Source organism: Notolepis coatsorum (genome assembly GCF_963971535.1).
Source record: "Notolepis coatsorum genome assembly, chromosome: 4".
In the NCBI taxonomy this organism is placed as follows: Eukaryota; Metazoa; Chordata; class Actinopteri; order Aulopiformes; family Paralepididae; genus Notolepis; species Notolepis coatsorum.
In genome coordinates this window covers 123831729-123855964 of record NC_140168.1, presented here as the reverse complement: position 1 = coordinate 123855964, position 24236 = coordinate 123831729, and the positions used below count along the sequence as shown (strand labels likewise).

The 24236-nt window shown below is 43.6% G+C and overlaps 1 protein-coding gene across 1 annotated transcript in view; it reads left to right on the top strand.

The window, feature by feature from the left end:
* Positions 1-1139: 1139 nt before the first annotated feature.
* snapc2 (small nuclear RNA activating complex, polypeptide 2) overlaps positions 1140-24236 on the top strand; it is a 56420-nt gene continuing 33323 nt past the window's right edge. Inside the window, exons 1-5 of the mRNA XM_084312990.1 lie at positions 1140-1486; positions 3307-3480; positions 6335-6470; positions 8279-8536; positions 11054-11500. Coding sequence (XP_084169116.1) covers positions 1271-1486; positions 3307-3480; positions 6335-6470; positions 8279-8536; positions 11054-11500 — 1231 coding nt within the window. The 5' untranslated portion in view covers positions 1140-1270. The remainder of the gene's footprint in view (positions 1487-3306; positions 3481-6334; positions 6471-8278; positions 8537-11053; positions 11501-24236) is intronic.

Genomic DNA, 24236 nt, shown 5'->3' with positions numbered 1-24236 from the left:
AGTAGGAGGATGAAGTGTAAACGTATTCCTACCCCCTTGATTGATTGGAAACTTTATTAACAGATTGCAGAATGGGTACAATACAGTACGGCTCAATACACACAATTGTTAAGGGGATGCATTGCAGACCAGAGAAAGACTTTCGTCTTGTTTATATCAGGGTCCCCCATTTTCAATTCATCATAACAGATAGACAGTATTCAGTATACCTTCACACTCTATTATCTTATGCAACTCATATTCACTCCACAAACTGAAATATACATACATTGTTGAATGAACAGCCTGTTTCTTGAAGTTAGACTCTCCTCTAAATTGTAACTCTATAACAGCATTTTTGGATGTTACCCGGGAGTGAATTGTTTCGTGCTTTGATTTGTGCAGTCTTAAATTCAGCCAGGTCCCCGAGTTTCATTGCATGTGATTTAAAAAATAGTGTGTTTGTGTGTTCCAGATATCCTACCTTATTGATAATCAAATCAAAATCAAATGTATTTGTAAGGCCCGACAACACACGTTAACCGTTGGCCAGCGGTGCACAGGCATCACCCACACTTTCACTATTTCCCAGTGCGGAATTGTCTAGTTTTTTATTATTATTTATTTTCAATTTATATTCGAAATAAATAAACGCATTCATTCAAGATATCTGGCCTTGCGCGGACCCCCACCCCCCACCCCACCTACCCAACCTCCTCCAATGTACAGTTTTTACGTCAAATGTATATACTCTCTTTTCTGGACTCTTTTTGTATCACAAACAGTACTGTATTTGCAAATCTGGTATGTCATAAATGTATAGATGTAGCAGTACTGTCTATCTGTATGTCATGTATGTCATTATGTCCTGATGAATTGAAAATGGGGGACCCTGATGTAAACAAGACAAAAGCCTTTCTCAGGTCTGCATCCCCTTAACAATTGTGTGTATTGAGCTGTACTGTATTGTACCCATTCTGCAATCTGTTAATAAAGTTTTCAATCAATTAATCAATCAATGCCCGCACAGTGCAATACTCCAATTCAGCCATTGGGTGGGTGGCGCTGCTGAGCGGCCCTTGAGAGCGCCGCTGGCTCTGCGGCTCTGCAGCTGCATACTATTGGCATTCTTCCGGCAACAACCTAAAGACGAGTTTTCATCGTTGCAGCAGCTTGAAAGCCGCACATGCCCACGAACTAGGTGACGTTGCCGATCGATAACGGTAGATTGGAGAAAACTCAAATTGTGCTGTAGGTTTGTGTTGTATATATAACTTAATCGTAAACCACGATGAAGCCACCTCCTCGTGCCCGATCCCAACCAAACCGCTATCTCGCTAGGAAAGTCGATCCTGAGCAGCTGCCACCCGGTCCGTTGCATTGGAAACGCACCGAACAGAAGCAATTATTGAAAGCTCTGAGGAAGCTCGGCGACACCGTTGGAGGCACATGCGAGATCGATTATGCGTTCTTGAATAAACATATTCCCCAGCGCACTATCCCAGAGGTAACCGACCCGGAGAGAATCCCTCTCTCGCTTTCTTTCTCTTGTGTGTTTCTGTCAAATCCAAGGCAATCAAGTTTCAACCTTTTACATTTTCTCCATTTAAACCTGCAGACAGTTAGTAGGCAGCTTCGGCGAAATGAGCAAGAATGAGTTTACCTGCCCAGAACTAGAGCAAGCTCTGCATCACTTTTCAAGCAGTACTGTATTTGCGAATCTGGTATGTGATAAATGTATAGATGTAGCAGTACTGTCTATCTGTATGTCATGTATGTCATTATGTCCTGATGAATTGAAAATGGGGGACCCTGATGTAAACAAGACGAAAGTCTTTCTCTGGTCTGCATCCCCTTAACAATTGTGTGTATTGAGCTGTACTGTATTGTACCCATTCTGCAATCTGTTAATAAAGTTTTCAATCAATCAATCAATCAAGCACATGCTTCCCAGAGGCTGCTTTAAACTGAATAATAATATATTAATATATTATTAATATATATTAATTCTGAGTAGACGTGGTTTTGCACATTGTGTTTACTTTTTTAACGAGGAACACAATGGTGCATTGGTGGTCTTAGTTTTCCGATGCGACCCAGGAACACCATTTGTCAGACCAAAAACATCTGATTGACCAAAAACATTGATCAGCTCCCGGCATAAAAAAAAAAACAATCTGATGTTTTGAGCCTGTAAAGTGGTTTTCCACCATTGCACCATTGCATTCCTCAAAAAGTGCAAACCCACCTGCCAATCAGGTTGGGATATTTTTTTAAATTCTATTTAAAGCTGCTGGTGCCTCTGGGAGTCTCTGGAAAACCTTCGTTGCACGTGCATGCATAGCCCCTTTCGTGACTTTCGGTTTGCAAGCCTGGGGCTTTTGTGACCGCAGTCACTTATTTATACGGGGCGATCATCCGGGAATCAAACAACCAATCGTGATCGCGGGGCTCGGGGTGGGTAAAAAATATATCAGATCTGAATCTCAAAGATACCCAGCGTACAATATGGGTTTAACACAGCTTCACGATGGGTTCTGGAAGCTCGGAGTTGCTCATAAACATTTTAAATCATTTTTATAAAACGAGTGTACTCACAGAGCGAACCTTGGCAAAATGGCTGGTGCGTCCGGCAATCACTGCGCTCCCTATCGGTCCCTGTTGGTCATTACCTATAGGCCATTACAGGGTAGAATCTGCTGAGCGCGTCTCCTGTGTATTGTTGTAATGACCAACAGGGACCGATAGGGAGCGCAGTGATCGCTGGACGCACCATCCATTTTGCCAAGGTTCGCTCTGTGAGTACACTCGTTTTATAAAAATGATTTAAAATGTTTATGAGCAACTCCGAGCTTCCAGAACCCATCGTGAAGCTGTGTTAAACCCATATTGTACGCTGGGTATCTTTGAGATTCAGATCTGATATATTTTTGACCCACCCCGAGCCCCGCGATCACGCTTGGTTGTTTGATTCCCGGATGATCGCCCCGTATAAATAAGTGACTGCGGTCACAAAAGCCCCAGGCTTGCAAACCGAAAGTCACGAAAGGGGCTAGTGCATGCATAGGCTTGACAAGTGATGCAGAGCTTGCTCTATTTCTGTTTACATTTACATTTTGACATTTAGCTGATGCTTTTATCCAAAGCGACTTACAAGTCTTGCTAATTTATGTGAAGTTGCCTACTGCAGCTTAAGAGGAAAAGTAGCTATTGTGAATGTGATCTGACCAACACAGGCCATTCTATTATTATTTTAATATAATTTATTTTATTTAATATTATTATTGTATGTTTATTATTGTCTCCCCCCCCCCCCCCCCCCCCCAGATCCGTGCTCTGGCGGAGGCTCTGAAAGCCAAGGTGATCACGTTCGCCAGACACCGCGTGAACAGGCAGAGGCGGGAGGAGACGAGGCTCAAAAAGCCTTTGGACTTCTGGAGGGACATGGCGTTCACTGTGAGCGGCGCCTTCGAGAACACCATCTGTGCTGCTTTCTCTCAGGTACCCACAATCGCCATAGGGACCGGTCAGTCAACTACCGTCCGTCGGGATATAGTGAAAGTAGTTAGGCGTTTTAAAGGGTTTCACTGACGTGTGTCATGTAAATTTCAGTGGGTTTTGTATATATCAAATAATACCTATATTGATATTGAAGAAAATAGCACCTTGCTCGTAAACCTTCTCGTTTTCCACCAAATGGTTATCTAAAATAAGCCATGTTTCTGACAAAGTTTTATGAACTCATTATTTGATCTGTAACACCTAGTTTGACAGTTTGATCTGAATTCTCTGAGCCCGGTGCTCAGTTCCAGAGCAGCAGCTGCTGCATTAAAGCTACAGACACAGAAACAGCCTGTCAAGAACAGGACTGAAACAGAGGGGTGTAGAGGCTGCTAGAATGCATACTATGAGTTAGTGTTGTCTCGATACTGGAATTTCGAACTTCGATACGATACCTTGAAAAGTATCGATATTCGATACCATTTTTGATACCACAGGGAAAAATATATAGTATATATATATACTAAATATATCGCGATACGCTGAGTATTGCGAGATTTTAATTACATTTTTTGTATCAAATTTAATTTATTACCTTTTTTCAATTGCAAAGTAAAAGTTTGTCAACATGTTTTATCTAATAAAATAAAGTTCAGTCTGTTCATCTCACTTCAATAATTTTTATTGCAGAACATGGTATTTTCTCAAGCAGACAGATGTCAACACTGTAATCTGTGTTGCATGTACCTGACAAACTTATAATTGCGCTTGTAAGGCGAAGAACACTTAAAGTAGGTCAAGAGCGTAAGTCCATGAGAATAGTAAGATGGGTATAACTGACGCCACCTGTAGCATAGTAATTACATAAGGCACACTCGTAGTCAGCTGGAGACACTAGGGGTTTCCCTCCGGTTGTAAGCCGGCAGGGTAGAGGAATGTTCGGGAGCAAAGTCTGGATCAACGCGGAATAACGAGGCTCCAGATACAGGAGCCAGTGCAGTACTCCCTTGGTCCGCAGACAAAGCAACAGCTATACTCCAGTATGCACGACAGCAGGGATGAAAGCTAGCCAGCCTCTGTGGTCCTAGAGGCGGGCTCGAGGGTGCTCCTCACAGGGGTAGATCCCACACAGCAGTGGGGTAGACGGTTCTCTGCTCCAGCAGCCACAGTACCAAAGCAATATAATCCAGCCGGAAAAGGCTCTGCATTCGCCGGTGTAGGTTCTCCGGTGTACATATCCAACGGTTCTCGTCTAGGACTCCTCGGGTGGTGGCGCGAGTTTAGGCCGCCCAGCCTGGATAAGTGCACTAGCTATAGGTACGACGAACCGGTGGTAATGCTGGTCACGGAGAACGGTAGCCGCACGATACACTATAAATAATAGACTATTACTTCACAATAGAATAAGTCGAACTCGACGATACGGCGTTTAACTCTGACACTTTAGCTATCTATTCGCACGCGGTTCTCAAGGCTCTATTCAGGGGCAAAGAGGCCCACTTCACGGCACGTTGTATCGTGGTGGAGGCTTCAACTTTTAGGATACTCAGCACTGCTGTATCCACCTGCGACGTATTTATACGTAAGGTGAATAATCTAGTGCCAACCTCAGTTCTGTCTCGTATTACTGCGCAAACCTGGACATGTTGAGACATGCCTTGGCGGTGGCTTTGAACTTGCCATTGGGGGTATGGCCGTTGGCGCCTAGGGGTCGCTGTCCAATAGGAGAACGAATATTATGGTCTGGCTTGTACCTAGGTAAAGGGATATTCCGTGTATATATACAAAGAATATACAAGGGATATCAAACGATATACAAATATTATACAAGGTATCTCAAGTAATAAATATATATATTCGGTTTAATCTGACCCTTTGTAACAGTCATATTCCAACTTAACTGAATGCACGTGTGTGTGTGTGTGTGTGTGTGTGTGTGTGTGTGGGGGACTACTGCACTATTGAAGGTATTGAAATGAACAATGCAACTTCCTTATAAAAAAATATATATATTTTTTTATTTTTATGAATAATTAAATATCGATATTGCTGGAAATGAGTATTAGTATATCAAAGCAGGGTAGCCGGACCAGCACTCACAGGTTCAATGTTTTTTAATGGCAGCCTGTATCAAAAGCAGACATGTTTCGGACAATGTCCTTCTTCAGTGGTATGGCTAGTATTGAAATTAAATTAGTATTGAAACTGTTTTAAATATTCAGAATCGATATGTATTGAAAAATCGATATTTTTGACAACAATAAGACATTTGGGGACCTCAGAGACCTATATTATTAACTTGTTGAAAAGGAGTATAATATGTGACCAGGCACATAGTTTAGGGTCTTGTTGAGCCATCTTAAAAAAAAAAAGGTGAGAGTACAGATACTTTTCAATCTATGTCTTATTAACCATGATGATTTCTGATTAGCTAGTTTTGAGCCAGATACCTTCAAAAGCTTGGAGCTGTTTCTGTTAACGATGCATGCTGGACTACTTTACCCAAGGGCCATTGCAATACAATTAACCCCTCCCCACCTAACACATTGACCATGAAGATGACCTGGAACCAACTGGAGAGAACAGCTCAAGACAGATGCCTGGAGATCACTTGTTGACGGCCTATGCCCCAGAAGGGGTAGCAGGCGTAAGTAAAAGTAAACCTAACACCTTCCAGGTGAACTGCAGGAGAGCATGTGGCTTTGTTAATATGATGTGATGATGTGAAGACAGTTGTTACTCTTTGTTTACACCTCTCTCACTCTTTCTTTCTTCTTCTCTCCATGTCCCCCTCTCCTCTCTCTCGTTCCCCTCGCTTCCTCCTCCCTTCCTCCGTCTCAAACCCCACGTCCAGATGTTCATTGTCTCCTCCACCGAGCCGCGCAGCCTGAGGCACTCCGACCCTCCACGCAGCCACCCCTCGGACAGGCCGACGCCGCCCGGTGATCGCACCATCCCTTTCAGACCCATGCCCCACCCTGTGGTCCCGGGTACGGACCACTCAGTCACACCTTCTATAGGCCCGCTCTGCCATACACATGTAAACAATGAGTAGCCCCACCAGATCATTAAAATGAGGAATGGAGTCATGTTTGTATCCTCTAGTAATTGTATAGTTGAATGACTGAGTACTTGATAGAAAGACTTAACACTTGATAACAGGTCAATTATATGTTCTTAGTTGTATTGGCTCTATTTTGTGGTTGTTTCTTTCTTCCCCATGTTAGTAATATTTGAGTTAAACTCAATATTCTGATTTGCAACAGGTTAAGAAAGTTACAAAATGCGTATCTTCCATCTACAAATCAAACTGTTTAAAAGAACACGCCAACTTTTGAGGAAATTAGCCATCTACCCCGGAGTTAGACAAGCACTCTCTGCATGCAGTAGGAGTAGGAAGACTTGCACCGTTCACTGGAAGTAGGTTAGCCTAGTTCCCAATAGTCATGAAATACACTCCAAATACAACTCCAAAACGTTCCTGTAAACATGTTGTGACCTGTGTTTTTACCACGTGGAGAAATAATAAAAAAAAAATGTAATTGGACGTTTTCGTTAATTTCTTTAATTAAATAAAAAATTTAGAATGATCTTTTTCCTCCTTTTTTCCGTTTTTTCTCCCATCCCAATGTTAGTCGTTATGCCAATTCCCAATCCCCTTCCTGGTCGTTGCGCACTCTACCCCCTACCATCGGTCCGGGAGGGCGGAGACTATCACATGCTTCCTCCGACACATGTGTAATTGTGTACCCAGCCCACCGCTTCTTTTCACCTGGCAGCGCGGACTCTCACTGGGAGAGTGTAACGTGTGGAAGGTCACACTACCTCTCTTAGATCCTTCCCTTGCTGTGCAGGCTCCCCGACCGAACTGTAGGAGTCGCTGTTTACAACGACCAGGACCCACCCTCGCCGGGTTTCCCACCCTCCAACACTGCCAATTGTGTTAGTATGGACGGTCGGCCAACCCGGCAGCACCACAGCTGGATTCGATCCCATTGTCTCTGTGGTGGTGGGCAGACGCTTAGTCCGCTGCGCCACCCGGCCACCTGACATTTTCGTTTTCTAAGCAGATACATACATGGAACTATTTTTTGCCAAACCACTGCTGCCAGGGCACAGTGATTTCACGCATCACCTGAAAAGCTCTGTTTATCAGGAAACACGCATTCATTGAGTGAAGTGGATATCATCAGGGCTTTTCAGGTGATTCCTGTGAACATGTTGTGACCTGTGTATTTACCACGTGGGTGAAATACAAATTTTAAATGAGACTTTTTTTTCCGTTTTCTAAGCAGATGCATACTCTGAACATACTCTGAACTGCTGCCTGGGCGCAGTGATTTCAAGCATCACCTGAAAAGCCCCAATGATATCCACTTCACTTCAATACAAAGTATTACCTGCACAGTATTTTCTTATCAACTAATGCAGGGGTTCTCCAACTTCTTTATACCACGACCCCATTTTATTTGGGATCTTTTTTGGCGACCCCACACTTAATGTTTCGCGTAATTTCAATGTGGAATTAAGGAATATCAAAATGAAAGCACAAGTTGTTGAACTTGATCATGCATATTTATTAGAAAATGTAATTACAGCACTGTTATCAATACACATTTATAAAACGAGGCATATTTAGCAAAAATATGTTGCCAGAACATACATTCTTTTTTTATTATAGAATTCTTAATTTTTTTTTTACTTGCCAATGCGCCACTGTCACCTACCCATGACCCCACTTTGGGTCGCGACCCCGTAGTTTGAGAACCGCTGAACTAATGTAATGTTTTCTCCCCAGGAGGTCAGCTCCCTGGTGCCTCCAGTGCAGCTCGCCCTCTGCTGATCCTCAAGACTTCTGCCCCAGCGATGGGCCCCGCTATGAGGCTCCTCAAGACTCCTGCCCCAGCGGCGGGCCCCGCTATGAGGCTCCTCAAGACTCCTGCCCCAGCGATGGGCCCCGCTACAAGGCTCCCAGCTCCTTCCCAAGTGTTTAGACTGGTGACGGCAACAGTATATGCACCTCAACCACAGCCATCTACAGCTACACCAGTGCCAGGTACCAGTAGAGGTCCACTGTGCTTTGGTTGCATGGGTGGTGACTTGGTGTTGGCTTTACGGCTGTCACTCGTGACTATTGAGGTAATCCCGTAGTATCCCGTTGGACATTCTGATGATTGATCGGATTGAAAAATAATTTGCGAAAAGACCTGCTTTGTGAAATGCTCTATTGTGAAATAAATAAACAAGATATAAACAAATGAATAGGTTCTTGACACGGCATACAGTGCAACAAGGGGGAACGGGGCGCGCCAGGGTGGTGCACCACGTAACGCACTGTAGTGCAACGTGGCCGTCCCGGGTTCGACTCCCGGACCCGGCGACCTTTGCCGAATGTCTTCCCCCGGCATATCTCTCTCCCATCCTTCCTCTCTGCCGGACTTGTATCCGAAATAAAGCAATAAAAATGCTGAAAACAAATCTAAAAAAAAAACAAGGGGGAACGGCTCCCTCCTACCTTCGGTCAATGGTCTCTAACTACACACCCTCAAGACCCCTACGCTCTGCCTCTTCTGGCCGCCTGAGACCCACTCCGATTTGGGCTCCTGAGGGTCATCACAGCGAAGCAGGCAATTATCAGTCCTCGCTCCACGACGGTGGAACGAACTTCCCACAACAGTCAGCACAGCCGGAAATTCCGTAGTTGACTAAAAACTAGAGGTGGGCATAGATAATTTTTTTTTTAATCTAGATTAATCTATCTGCAATCCTGGAGTTAATCTAGATTAATCTAGATTAAAATGGCTCATTTGAAGTCTGCCGAAGGCATTCAAAATATGTGTGTTCTACCTAGGGATGGGTATCGTTAGGATTTTATCGATACTACTACTATTTTTTTTTTTATCCACTTTTTCTCCCATTTTCTATATTTTCTCCCATCCCAATTTCGTATCATCCAATTCAACCCTCCCCTGTCACGAACGCTGTTTCTTGCCTCCCACAAGCCGGCTGCAATGTGGACTAAGTCATACATAGCACAAGTCCCCTCCGGTACTTGAGGTAACAGCAGTCGCATCTTTTCACCTGCGCAGCTCGATCTCTCAGTGGCGAGGAGTAACGCGTGGGAGGCTCACACTGCCCCCGACACTTCCTGATTCTACTGCGCAGGCGCACCAACCGACCTGTAGGAGTCGCTGTCCACAACGCCCGATCCCCACCCATCAGTTTCCCACCCCCTAATACGGCCAATGTGTATTAGTACGGACGACCAGCTAAACTGAAAGCAAATGTGGAGCGCTGGGCTCGAACAGGCAAGCCCAGCGTCTCCAGATTTCGTGGCGACCGCCTTGCCCACTACGCCACGTAGCCGCCCTTCGATACTACTACTCTTATCGATACTGCTTAACGGTTCGGTACTTTATCGACATTGCTTTATTATTTATAACTTTATAAATAAATATTATTTCTTCAGCAACAGCAGCAGCAATGTTCTTTTATATAACTTTATAAATAAATATAATAAATAAATATAATTTCTTCAACAGCAGCAACAATGTTTTAAATGTGTCTGAATTATAGACTTTTTATAATAAACAACAAATGTAAGATACAAAAAAAAAAAAAAGATATACACTGAATGATTAGTTGTTACCTAAAGCCCTTGGACTCCACTGTAGAGAAGGGGTGCAGGCCTTTGACAACAAACTGGGTCACAGCCGTATTATCTTGGCTTACCTGCAGTGGACGTGCATGGGGAACACGGCGCATTTCTGCAGTAATGTTATGTTTTGACAACAGATGTTTTGACAAATTGCTTGTATTGCCACCCATACTTGCAAATGTTTTATTGCACTTGTGGCAACGTGCGTTGTCGGCATCGACTTTCGTAAAGTGTACCCAGACTTTCGTTTTGTTCTCTCCGCCATGATAATAATAATAATAATAATAATGAGCGCAGAGCTCTGTCTGTGTCCTCAGCGCTTCAACACTGAGCCACAGATAGGCCCCGCCATTAAGTACCAGTATGTGTGAGTGAGTGAGCGGCTTCTCGTGCAGACAGACAGAGAGAGGAGAGGAGACCCAAGTTTGAGAAATAGATTAACGGCGTCAATTGTATTATCGCGCGATAACAGTCCGGCGTTAACGCAGCACGTTAGCGCCGTTAACGGCCCAGCTCTACTAAAAACACACTTCTTTAATCAATATCTGAATTTTTTAAAAGAAAGAAAGAAACTTTTACTATGATCTATTATGCTAATATGTCTATACTGTACACAAGTTCAACCACTTACCCTTAGCCTCCAGAGGGGTTCCTGCTGAAGTTTTTTACACAATTTGTGGCTTTGGTTAAAAGTGTCTGCTAAATGACTAATAAATGCCAAATGTAAATGAATAAAACCATTGACATGTGCAGAACATTTTCCCTCTCTGTACCAGCAATACAATGAGGATTGATTCCAAGGAGTAAAAGCAAAATAATGGAGTTTAGAAGTATAGAATTATTTGAGTAACTCGATGAATCGTGACAGCCCCATGATGGCCTCTATCTCTTCCTACTTCCTCCTTTTCGGAACAGGTCCCTCCCAGCCGCAGCATCCTCCAATCACATCCCAAGCATCCTCTGTCTCCGTGCAACCTCTCCGTCAGATGGCGACCCCTCCAGCCTCTCCCCGTGTGCCAGTGCGACAGCCGCCTCCCTCCACCGCCATCTCCTCAACTCCATCCGCTCCTGCTGTCCCCTCCTCCCCCTCCCCCTCCTCCTCCTGCTTCTCCTCACCTGTCTCCATTCCTGCCACTGCCACCTCCGCCACCGACTCCTGCTCCACTCCACCCCGCGTCCACTCCTGCTCTTCTCCGACCCCCGCCCCGGCTCTCCACGCCAGGTTCGGGCGGACCAGTAAGTACGCCAGAGAGGACAGTCCCAGGGTGCTGGGAATGAAGTGTATCGTGGACTTCGAGAACATCTACAAGTTTCTGAGCGGCGTACACGACGAGCAGGGAGAGTGCTCTCTCACCGCCATGGGTAAGACGGGGGGGGGGTTCCCAACCTTGTTTGTTGAGCCTGTTTCAAGTTCAGGATACAATAGTTATTTCTAATAATCGTGCATTGAATTCAACGGATTGAGGTAGAATGAAGTGACCGCAGCAGAGCCAAGCTCTGAGTGTAGCTCTCATTTTAGCTGTGGCTTAGCTCTCATCTTAGCTGTGACTTAGCTGTGACTTAGCTGTGATTTAGCTGTGGCTTAGCTGTGGTTTAGCTGTGGTTTAGCTGTGGATTAGCTGTGGCTTAGCTCTCATTTTAGCTGTGACTTAGCTCTCATCTTAGCTGTGACTTAGCTGTGACTTAGCTGTGATTTAGCTGTGGCTTAGCTGTGGTTTAGCTGTGGATTAGCTGTGATTTAGCTGTGACTTAGCTGTGGTTTAGCTGTGGATTAGCTGTGATTTAGCTGTGACTTAGCTGTGATTTAGCTGTGGATTAGCTGTGATTTAGTTGTGATTTAGCTGTGACTTAGCTGTGACTTAGCTGTGATTTAGCTGTGACTTAGCTGTGGATTAGCTGTGCACTACATCAGCGACCAAGCTGTTACACTGGCCGTTATCCTACTATGCCACTAATGGCTGTGACTAATGGCTAGGGCTGGGTGATTATTTTTATTTATTTATTTGTTTATTTGTCAGGGATAATGCAAAAGAAACATTGTAGAAAGTTACAATAACAAGATGCAAATGCTTTGCATATAGGATTTCTAGGCAAGGCTAATTTGCAACCCCTGTACCTGGTTAGGCTTTTCTACTTAAAGGGGACATGCATTGCTATTCCTTGCACTATTTGGGCAACTTTACACAATTCGTGTGAGTCTATGGAAGACATCTGTAAGGTTTTTTCAAAAAAATTCATTGTTTTATATTTCTAATGAAGTACTCAAAAGCATCATTTTTCAGCCTCAGGATTTCAGGCTGTTATTGGATGGGCTCCGCCCATAAGCGCTTTCAGTGACAGTCACCCACACAGCGTGATACATATGAGAGAGAGAACGAGAGAGAGGGAGAGAGAGAGAGAGAGACAGAGGAGAGATGCGTCCCTGACACACACAGTCAAGTTTGTGTGTAAATGCTCCGACGAGGGAGAGAGAGAAATGAGATTTGATTTGATTTTATTAGGGATCTCGATTAGCTGGTGTGATAGCAACCAGCTAGTCTTCCTGGGGTCCACACACACAAAAACATACAAAAACAATCACTATTGCAAAAACAAAATTATTAAAAGTCAGTACACACAATGCACAATGAAACTACTGTAACAATTTAGATAGCTAAAATTACATTAGTAAAATTACATTAAAATTACATTAAAACAAAAAAATACTTTACAGTGTTAAAAACAATTTAAAAACAATTTAAGATTATTTTTAAAAGTGAATCTACTGTAAATGCAGCAGAGGTTCCGAGGCAGGCCATTCCAAAGAGTTAATGCTCTAAAAATAAAAGATCTCCCCAAAGCGCTGGTTCTAGGACCTGGCAATTCAAGCTGCCCACTACTGGAACCTCTAGTGTAATGCTCGTGCACAGTATTACTAAAAACAACCTGATTATGTATAAAAACAGGAGTTTTACTGCTCATGACCAACTTGAACAGCACAAGTATATTAAAAGGCAATCTATTTTCAACGTTACAGTTTTTCTCAGTTTTTCTCAGTTTGGTGCATTTCTCACTCACTATTTACATTTGCACAGCAGTTAGTGCATTTCTCAAAACAATTAGTACAAACTGCAAAACCTAGTTGATAACCTGCAAAAGCGTGTCACTTGCTCAAAATGGATAGTTCCTTCTTCAAAAGCAAGTATTCATGTCAATGAAAGTGTCAGTGTCATCAAAATGAAAAGTCCTGACACCATTGTTTATGAACAAGATAGTCAAATGGCTTTCTCATGTTTTCGTTATGACAGATCACTCGGTAAGTGTTTTCCAATGCAAAAAAGTCAGATCTTGGTGACACTACCTGAAAATGCTCAAGACAGCACTAAACACTATTTGCACAGCCATTTGACATCTACAGTTACACATTACTGTACATTAGGGCTGGGCGATATGACCAAAAACATTATTGCGATAAAATTATTTTCATATAATTCGATATCGATAATTATCGTCGATATAATGTCTGTCAAGTTTAATTAACTTCTTATGCTGCTGCGAATGTCTCGAGTCGAGTTGATGTCGTCATCAGTCCGCGCACGTTAGCAGTTAGCCGACAAGCGGAGTATCTCATGACAATGTAATAAATATGACACTAAAATACTCTCTTCCGCCACAATATATTGAAACGACGTCCACTGTATACCCCACACTACTATAAACGTGGCCTCAGAAAGAATTCACGCCACACACATACTCGGCACGTAAATATATAAAACAGCGCCGTGCAAGCTAGTTATCCTAGCCAGCCTGTTGTATCTAAGCGGTGTATTCCATGACAATGTGCTAAATATGACACTAAAATACTCTCTTCCGCCACAATATATTGAAACGACGTCCACTGTATACCCCACACTACTATAAACGTGGCCTCAGAATTCACGCCACACACATACTCGGCACGTAAATATATAAAACAGTGCCGTGCAAGCTAATTAGCCTAGCAAGCCTTGTTGTTGAGTGAGTCCTACCTCTGGGTCTCCTTCCGGGTCTCCTTCACTCTCGGCCATCTCCTTCACTGATTGTTTGTTAGTGCGTGTGCTCATATCCAAGCTTGGAAAATCGATATATCGAAACTTTGCGACCACGTTTCATGTTTATTTCGAGGAAATAATTTATTGCGATAGTTATCGTTATCGTTTTATCGCCCAGCCCTACTGTACATACTGTACACATTGTAATATTCCCTCCTTGTTGGTCTGGGACATCAATGGTTGCTCTCTGTCCAATGTGATTTCTTCCACGCCTCCTACCTTTTGCCAGATTGAAACCCGCCTCATCAACGTATAATGTGTGCAGCGGTTCCCTGGTACACGCTTTATCCCAGAAGAGAGAGAGAAAAACTATAAACTTTTCCTGTGTAACATAATGCATTTTGGACAACATATTGTACTGTATGAACTGTCATGTAAGTGTACTGCATGGCACTACACAAAGTAACCAGTTTACAGCACTGAACATTAGAGTATGCATAGAACACATAAATGTTTTACCTGTGCATACTGGTGGCGGATCTCCTTCACTCTGTCGCTGTTCCGGTCAAATGGCACATTGTACTACAATTGTTTCATGTGCATTTAATTTCTCCTGAGCACTCTTGTCAATTGTAGCGATTGAAACAGATTCAATATTCCCAAAGATATTGTCATCCTCTATAACAGCGCTTTGTATCTCTCTCAACCTTATGGCATTGTTTGCAATTGATTGATTGATTGATTGATTGAAAACTTTATTAACAGATTGCAGAATGGGTACAATACAGTACAGCTCAATATCAATACACACAATTGTTAAGGGAATGCAGACCAGAGAAAGACTTTAGTCTTGTTTACATCAGGGTCCCCCATTTTCAATTCACCATTGCACAAATGGCTTCCTCTTGTTGCGGAGTAAAAAGGGGCTCTCTTCCACCGCTGCGAGGTTGTCTTGCAATCCTATGTGGTGCAGAGTAAAATTACAGTAATGTACAGCAAACATGAGATATACTGCTTTACAGTAACCCATATTACTGTAGTGTACAATAACAGTGCTTCCCACTTGTAAAATGCTGCAGTACAGTACCATACTGTAAATATGGCAAATCCTTACTGTAACACTACTTTACAATACAGTAAATCTGTGCTGCAGTAAAGCTGTCTAAATGTAAAATGTAAAAAGTGACTAGTTCTTGTCCCACTGCAAGCTTCATGTATGACACAATGGCAGTAGTGCAGTGCAGATTGTTTAGTGCTGAATTACTGTCCAGTATACACACCTGCTCTCCCGACGAAATTTTGAATACAGTAATTTTATTTACAGTGGTTCTCTCAACATTTGGCTGCACCCTTCGACCAGCCTCAGCCATTGTGAGGCCGTGATTGACAGATTTTGACAACTAGTTAAAAAAATGTGTATGCAATGACTCAAGCAATGAAATGAGGACTATTAGTTTAATAGGGAATGACTATTCAGCAGTCATAAGTATAGTTAATTTTGACTGACATGACATAAGCAAATGATAATGTTATAAAACAGCAGAGAATTGTATGAAAGCAATTGATGCATGTCCAAAAGCATTTGCAATTTGTTCGGAGGAATGAGAAACTGCTACTATGATGTGCACAAATGACAAAATGTTGTGGAGGTTGAACTAACAGTTATGAGAACTTTAATTCTGATCAGAGAAATGCACCAAAGCAATTGAGAAAAACTGTAAGCCAAGTGAGGCGGGCATGCATATGGCTCACATTAGACCTTAGTGAGCAGCCCAGTATCAACCGAGAGAAAGGAGAGATGGCGATCGATAACTGGCAAATCCTTTTTGGGATCCAACCGGCCCACGGTAAGAGCTTTTTCACGTAAATTACAGCCCGATCGGGCCTTGCTTTGATAGCCAACCAGCCGATCAGCTAATGAGGCTAATGCCGTTATTGGTAATCAATAATCAGAAACGACGTCCCTCGCCCCCCCCCCCCCTTTCTTGCATTCATGGTGGACCATGATACTGATAATATGCATTTTGAGTTTTAGCTCTAGCTTGTGTATAGCCGAAACGCCATTCGATTTAACGTGCACCCTGTATCTCGCCTTCCAGGAAATACCCTAGAACATTGTGGTATATAGTTCATATTCACGACGCTATGAAATGGGAACGTATTGATGAAAAAATTATTTATTTAAGGCATATTGAAGGGACGGTTTATAGTGTCAATTGACAATGACAATGGACAGATAGCAATAATATAAAGTATATATTTAGCTCTACAAACAGCCTCACGCACAATGAAAGGTTGTTATGATAATCTGGCCTTATAGAGTGAGATTAGACGGATCCCAGTGGCCGCAAAAGTGTTAATGGAAAGATTTGTTTTCCGCTTGAAATTAAAGTTTTGAAATACAATGAAAGGAATATGTCTGGATTTCTTATCAAAAGGAAAAGTGTCACTGTTATTTAAAATAAATAAACAAACAAATTAGAAGGCCATCAATATAAAATGCAGCATAAATCAAACTAACACACACTGTACTTTTTCAAAACAACACTGCTCTGTTCATAATTTTTTTTGTCCACTTTTTCTCCTTATTTTCTATTTTTCTCCCATCCCAATTTCGCCTCGCCAATTCTCCCTTCAATTCTCCCCTCCCCTGTCTCGAACGTTGCTAGACTATGCCTCCCACTGGTCGGCTGCAGTGAGGACCAAGCCTTGCATCACGTGTCCCCTCCGGTACACAAGGAGGCAGCTGTCGCATCTTTTCACCTGAACAGCGCGATCTCTCAGTGACGAGGAGTAACGTGTGGGAGGCTCACGCTGCCCCCGATACTTCCTGATTCTGCTGTACAGGCGCACCAACCGACCTGTAGGAGTCGCTGTCCACAACGTCCAATCCCCACCCACCGGCTTTCCCACCCCTAACACTGCCAAGCCGGTAGCAACGCCGAGAGCTGGGCTCGATAACAGCATCTCCTGCGTTAGTTCAAGTTCAAGTTTCAAGTTTCTTTAATAGTTGTCATACAGAAGTACAGAATACTTTTATACAAAATGCTTCTTACTGTTACGCTCCAGAGACTGTGCAAGACAAGATAAGTATGAAATAAAATAACATAGTATAGCATGTAAATTAGAAGTAAAAAAATGAGGTCACAGTGTTCAGTATAGACATATGTACAATGTTCGATGCAGAATAGACGTAACTGAGTTACCATATAATATACAATACTATGCAGTGTACTAATATACAATACTATATAGTGCAAGGCAGAAATGGGATGAGGTGCAATTTAGGTACAATTTACAGTAGGTGTACGAGTTGTAGTGCAAATCCTTTATCAATAAATATAAAGTGTGTTTGTGTGATCTAAAGTGTGGAGAGTGGGTGCTGCAGTGTGTTGTTTGTTTAAGTGAGTGTGTGGGTGTGTGTGCTGCTGTGTGCATTTGATGGTTGTTGCATAGTGTTTATTGTTCGTTTAGCAGCCTGATGGCCTGGGGATAGAAGCTTCTTCTGAGTCTTTCTGTGCTCGCCTTAAGACTCCGGTATCGCTTGCCTGACCGCAGCAGTTTAAAGAGGCAGTTGTTCGGGTGGCTGGAGTCCTTGATGATTCTCTTAGCCTTCCCCCTGCACCGCTTGTTGTAAATGTTCTGGAGGGTGGGAAGCCCCCCTCCAATTGTGCGTTCGGCTGAACGTGTCACTCTTTGTAGTCTGCTACGGTGTTGTGCAGTGCTATTCTCAAACCTGGAGGTGATGTTGCCAGTCAGGATGCTCTCTATTGTACATGAGTAGAAGTTCCTAAGGATCTTCTGACTGACTTGGAACTTCCTTAGGCGCCTGAGGAAGTAGAGGAGTTGTCGTGCCTTCTTCACAACACTGTCAATGTGTGTGGTCCATGTCAAGTCCTCGGATATGTGTGCTCCGAGGTACTTGAAACTGTTCACTCTCTCAACCGGTGCCCCGTCGATGCTGAGGGGGCTGTAGTCCTTGACCCCCGACCTCCTGAAGTCCACAATCATCTCTTTTGTTTTGCTGACGTTCAGGGAGAGGCAGTTCTCTTGACACCACTGTGACAGATTCTCTACCTCTTCCAGGTAGGCCCTCTCGTCGTTGGCAGAGATCAGGCCCACCACTACTGTGTCATCAGCAAATTTGATGATTGTGTTGTTGTTCCGCTGTGCCACGCAGTCATGTGTGTACAGGGAGTAGAGGAGGGGGCTCAAAACACAGCCCTGGGGGGCCCCTATGTTGAGCGTGATGGATGAGGAGGTGCAGTTGCCTGCTCTTACCACCTGGGGTCTGCCCGTCAGGAAGTCCAAGACTAGGCTTGGGCGGTATGACGGTATTAATGTATACCGGGGTATTTAGAAATACCGACGGTATTGATTTTCAATACCGTCCGTCACCGTCAAAATCACAGATGCGCTTCAGTTTCTATAACAGTGAAACGGAGTTTTGAGTGTAGTGCACACACTGAGTGTAGTGCACACACGCGCCAGCAGAGGGCGAGACCGCTCTAGTGGAGCGAGTGGGTCACAACGGTGTTCACGTTTTACGGTAATGTTGCGACAGTGCTGTGAAAATACCATAAAGCGTTGTGACGAGAGCAGTGTTGTTGTGGAGCAAGCAAATAATCCGTCTCTTATTATATGTGAACTAAAGAGTACAAGGTTTACACAACAGCCCCCACCCGCCTTTTTATTGTATTTGTACCGTCCTGTACTATCCGCTGTCAGCTGTTTATCTCTCTCTGTGAGCTACTGAGCTTGAATAACTAGCGTTAGCTCACGTTAAGTAGCGTTAGCTCTGCGGCTAATCTTAGATTACCCTGAACTAAATCAATGACTAGGTTATAAAGCATTCGAGTAGTTTTCACTGCACATAGAAGTAGCCAAACAACGGGAGCATTTCGGGAGCATATCACCAAAACCCATGCAATTTCTAGCCCTTAAGGAATCAAATAGTCTGCCATGGCTATAGGCTAGATGCTAACGCTAAAACGGTGCAGGCTTCTACCGGTGCGGGACTACCATTCTGAGAGCTGACGATGATTTGTTTACTTGGTAACACGTACCAAGTCAAATACCGTGCACCGGGGTATTATAACATAAAGGTTTGCCGGTGTGAAAAAAAGGATACCGCCCAAGCCTATCCAAGACCCACTGGCAGAGGTCATAGTTCAAGCCCAGGTCCCTGAGCTTGGCTATTGAGTTTGGAGGGGACTATGGTATTGAATGCTGAGCTGTAGTCGATGAACAGCATTCTCACATAGTTCCCCTGCCTCTTGTCCACGTGTGATGCTGCTGTGTGCAGCACATGGGCTATGGCCTCCTCCGTGGACCTGTTGGGGCGATATGCAAATTGCAGGGGGTCCAGGTTGATGGGGAGGGAGGAACAGATGTAGCCCTTCACTAGCTTCTCAAAGCACTTCATGGCTATGGAGGTGAGGGCTACAGGGCGGTAGTCGTTGAGGCAAGCGGGCGTAGATTTTTTGGGTACAGGGATGATGGTGGACTTCTTCAGACAGGTGGGGATGACAGCCTGTTCCAAGGACAGGTTGAAGATGTCAGTGAATACCGGGGCCAGTTGGTCGGCACAGACTTTTAGGACGCGGCCGGGGATGCCGTCCGGTCCTGCTGCCTTCCTAATATTCACTTTTTTAAAGGTCCGCCTCACCTCATGCTCTGTTACCCTGAACACTGAGTCTCCATCAGCAGACCCCCCCCCCCCCCCCCCCCCCCATTGCCGTGGTTTGTAGGCTGGTGTTGTTATTCACAGCCTCAAACCTCGCATAGAAGGAATTGAGATCATTTGCTAAGGAGATGTCACTGTTCAGTTTGAGGGAGGTGCCTTTGTAGTCTGTCATTGTTCTGAGGCCCTGCCACCAGTGGCGTCGCGTGGGTAAAATAACAGGGGAAGCCAAAAAAAAAAATAAAAAAAAATATTATAAAATATTTTTATTAATATTTTTTTTTTTTTTTTTTTTTCAAGTAGTCACCATGTACACTACAGTATGGCTCGGCGGCCAGTCAAACTTTATTTTTATTTATTTAACAGATTGCAGAATGGGTACAATACAGTACGGCTCAATACACACAATTGTTAAGGGGATGCAGACCAGAGGAAGACGTTTGTCTTGTTTACATCAGGGTCCCCCATTTTCAATTCATAGTGACATTTATGACATACAAGACATCATGACATTTATGGCATAGGGACATACATGACATACAGGTATTTAGTATGGTTACATTTGTGACATATACGATATTCAAATATACAGTACTGTTACCCATAGATCCTGACAGAGTATATACATATGATGGGGAGGAGACTGTACATTAGGAGGGGGTGGGTGGGTGGGAGAGAAATATACATACGGCCGGGAGAGAATATGACGTCTAGACAAACAAGACAAGACAAACGTATTTCTCTGGTCTGCATCCCCTTAACAATTGTGTGTATTGAGCCGTACTGTATTGTACCCATTCTGCAATCTGTTAAATAAAGTTTTCATTCATTCATTCATTCATTCACGTGTCTGTTGCGCGGCGTGCCCAGCCATCAGAGCGCTCCTACTGTAAAATGCGGAAGCAGCCATTTCAGCCTCAGTTTTACTCGTTTATAAAAATGATTTAAAATGTTTATTAGCAACGCCGAGCTTTCAAACCCCGCCGCATCTGTGTGTGAAACCCTAATGGAACGCTGGGTACCTTTGACATTTATATCCGAGATATTTTGGACCCACCGCTAGCTTTTAAGCAGTGCTTGATGGTGCACATTAACCTGGCTACTACGAGGAATAAGTGACTGCGTATTCCAGCCCCTGGCTTGCATTGCAGTCATGAAAGGGTCTACAAGCTTGCCTGATAACGTTAGTTAGTCAGGCTGCCAGGGCTCCAGACTAACTTTTTTCACCACCGTCCCAGAACCGTCCCGAAATACAATTTTAACCGTCCCAAAGTGAATGTAACCGTCCCAAAAATCAAATGTAGTTTCTTTACTTTGGTTTTGTCGTCTATAGTTGTTATTGCCATAAGAAACACCATTCAGAGAAGGGGAGAATAAATTGATTTAGTCAAAAGGCTCCCATGGTGGAAAGATTTCACAAGAATAATTATGATTAAAAATAAATATAAAAAAAAAAGTGTTTAACAAGGTGCTAGTATAGGGATATTTGGTCACGGTGCTGTTATAGTCAACCAATTGGAGCCATGTTGATTATTCTTTCCATAGGAAAATATATTTAAATGTATTTTATTTCGTTTTAGTTTTTTTTGTTATTACAAATGTGTGTTTATGGTTGAAAATGTTAGAGATAAATAAAGATCAAATCAAATCTAACTGAATAAGTTATCCCTCTTCTAACAAGAAAGAAAAACGTAGTTTAGCTTTAAACTACATAATGTCATTGCGTCCAGAGATTCCACCTTTGATAACTAAGTGGAGTACAGTGGAGAAAGCCTAGGTAAGAGAGATTTCCCTCACCTGATAACACGTTTTTATTTTTTGGAGCGAGATTCATTTGGGGTGTGATGCTGCTGCTGCTGCTGCAGCGCGACTGGCTGCGGAGAGGTGTGTAGGACCTTGGTTAGGGCTGGGCGATATGGCCTAAATATGATATCACGATATTTTCTGACCTTCTGGCGATACACATCACGATGTTTTTCTTTTTTACCCCAAACGATTCATTATGAGGCTTACCAAGACAGTATTTGAGTTTGCAAGCTAACATTAAAGACAAAATAAAATACCCATGCATTTAGCATTTTTATATTATATATTAGATTTAGATTATTGGATTATTAGATTATAATATATTGCATATATTTAGCAATGATATATTATATGATTTAGATATGAAATATGATGAATTGAAAATGGGGGACCCTGATGTAAACAAGACAAAAGTCTTTCTCTGGTCTGCATCCCCTTAACAATTGTATGTATTGAGCTGTACTGTACCCATTCTGCAATATGTTAATAAAGTTTTAAATCAATCAATCAATCAATAGCATTTTAGCATTTTTATGAAACTACTGTATATTTGTATGTCTCTAAATGTTTTGATGAATTGAAAATGGAGGACCCTTATGTAAAAAAGCCGAAAGTCTTTTTCTGGTCTTCATCCTCCTGTACTGTATTGTACCCATTCTGCAATATGTTAATAAAGTTTTCATTCATTCTGACGGACAACAGAATAATTTTGATTGACGGTCGAGTCTGCCAATTACGTCACACCGCTTGCACCCGCCCTGCTGTTCTTAGCACCAATCGGCAAGCGCCATTAGTTTTTGACTTCCTGAATGTCCGGTGTGCTGACATCAACAAAGCTACTTACATTAGCTCCCCGCAACCGACTAGTAGGAGACTAGTGCACCACAGGATGACTAAATGAGCCATAATGATTTTACCTCAACGAATGTTATAATAAAAGCCTTTCCATACATCTGTCTGATTGAAAACTTTATTAACAGACCGCGGAATGGGCATATCTCAACACAGGCTGAGATATGAACGAGTAACGTGTGGACCAGATTGACGCGACACAATCCTATTGGGCAAAACATCACGATATCCACGATACGTTGAAAAAGTGTATTGTTAATGAACTGTACCCGATATTTATATAATAGTCATATCGCCCAGCCCTAACCTTGGTGTTGCAGTCGGCTAATTTACATTTCCTGTGAAAAAAAAGAAAAAATCCTCCCCGTCCCGGTTGCGTCCCAAAAAAGATTTCTGTTCGTCCCAAATCAATATTTGATCGTCCCCGGGACGACGGGACATCGTTAGTCTCGAGCCCTGCAGGCTGCTTACCTGGTCAATAATGTGGTCCTCCTCTTGCCAGATAGATTTGTTAAATCATAATATCCACAGTGGTGTGCTCTGCTGGTCCTCAGTAAATGTCCTGCCGGCGAAAATAAGTTGCTATTCAAGTGCTAAATGTTAGATACACTAATAGAGGATTCGAACGTGCCCGCTCTGTTAATAACATTTTCAATCAATCCCGCGAGGAGATGACGTTCAGACGTGTTCTGACCTGCCCCGCCTTCAGGGGGGGAAATGTGAAATGAGTGCAAAGGGGAGGCCACACTCAGGATTCTTCTCACAGCCCTGTTTTAAACTTTTAGGGTGTGGCAGTCAGCTCGAATCTGATTGGCTAGGATCGGATTTGGACTCTAGATACATGAATCACATGGTTGAGGCTGGAGAAAGAGACCTACCCCCTGCCTCCTCTCCTCTATAGCTGCAGTGAGCATAGTGAGGCTGACAGTGTGTTAGAGGGAGTGAGAAGGAGAAGAGGGAGACATTTAAAAAAAAAAAAAATTATAACACAGATGAAAAAGAATGTAAAGTATTGTAGGAATGCGGTAACAATAGTGAAAACGGAGTCGTGTTCCGATGCAAAAATACTATTTTAATACGCACTCTACTGTCGCACAACAACACTGCCATTCATCTTTCATTCGTCTCACTTTAACTACGTCATCCCCCGCTAAGGATCACGGGAGATGTAGTAAACACCACCTAAGGCTAGGATGCCGTGAATTATGTCCCAGTAGCCACTACACACGTCCCCCCAGAATTCACAAGAACTGGCCCCAAAAAACGTCCAGGGGCTCTGACGACCCGCCCAAAACGACTCCGGTACCCCTGGGCAGGCACAGGAAACCGAGGCAGTGGTAAAGCAGTAGGCTGGCCCTGAACAGGCCTCGGACGGCAGGTCCGGGGGTCCGCCGTAGCTAGAGTAGGCGTCGGGACTGCCCTACCAGGGGGCCGACCGTGGCAGGGCGGTTGGACCAACTCAATGGGGCGGTCCAAATCTAGGTGAGCAGGCTTCAGGCGACCCACCGAGATCCGTTCTTCCCTCCCCCCCATGTCAACGACGAAGGTCTTATCGCCTGCCTTCACAACCCGGTAAGGACCATCGTAGGGTGGCTGTAGGGGGCCTCGATGGGCGTCGCAGCGGATAAACACGTACCCCGCTGCTTGCAGATCAGGCGGGACACGCACCCTTGGAACGCCGTGGCACGAGGTGGGGATGGGCAAGAAAGCCTTGGCCTTGTCCAGCAGAGCATCCCGCTGTTCCAGT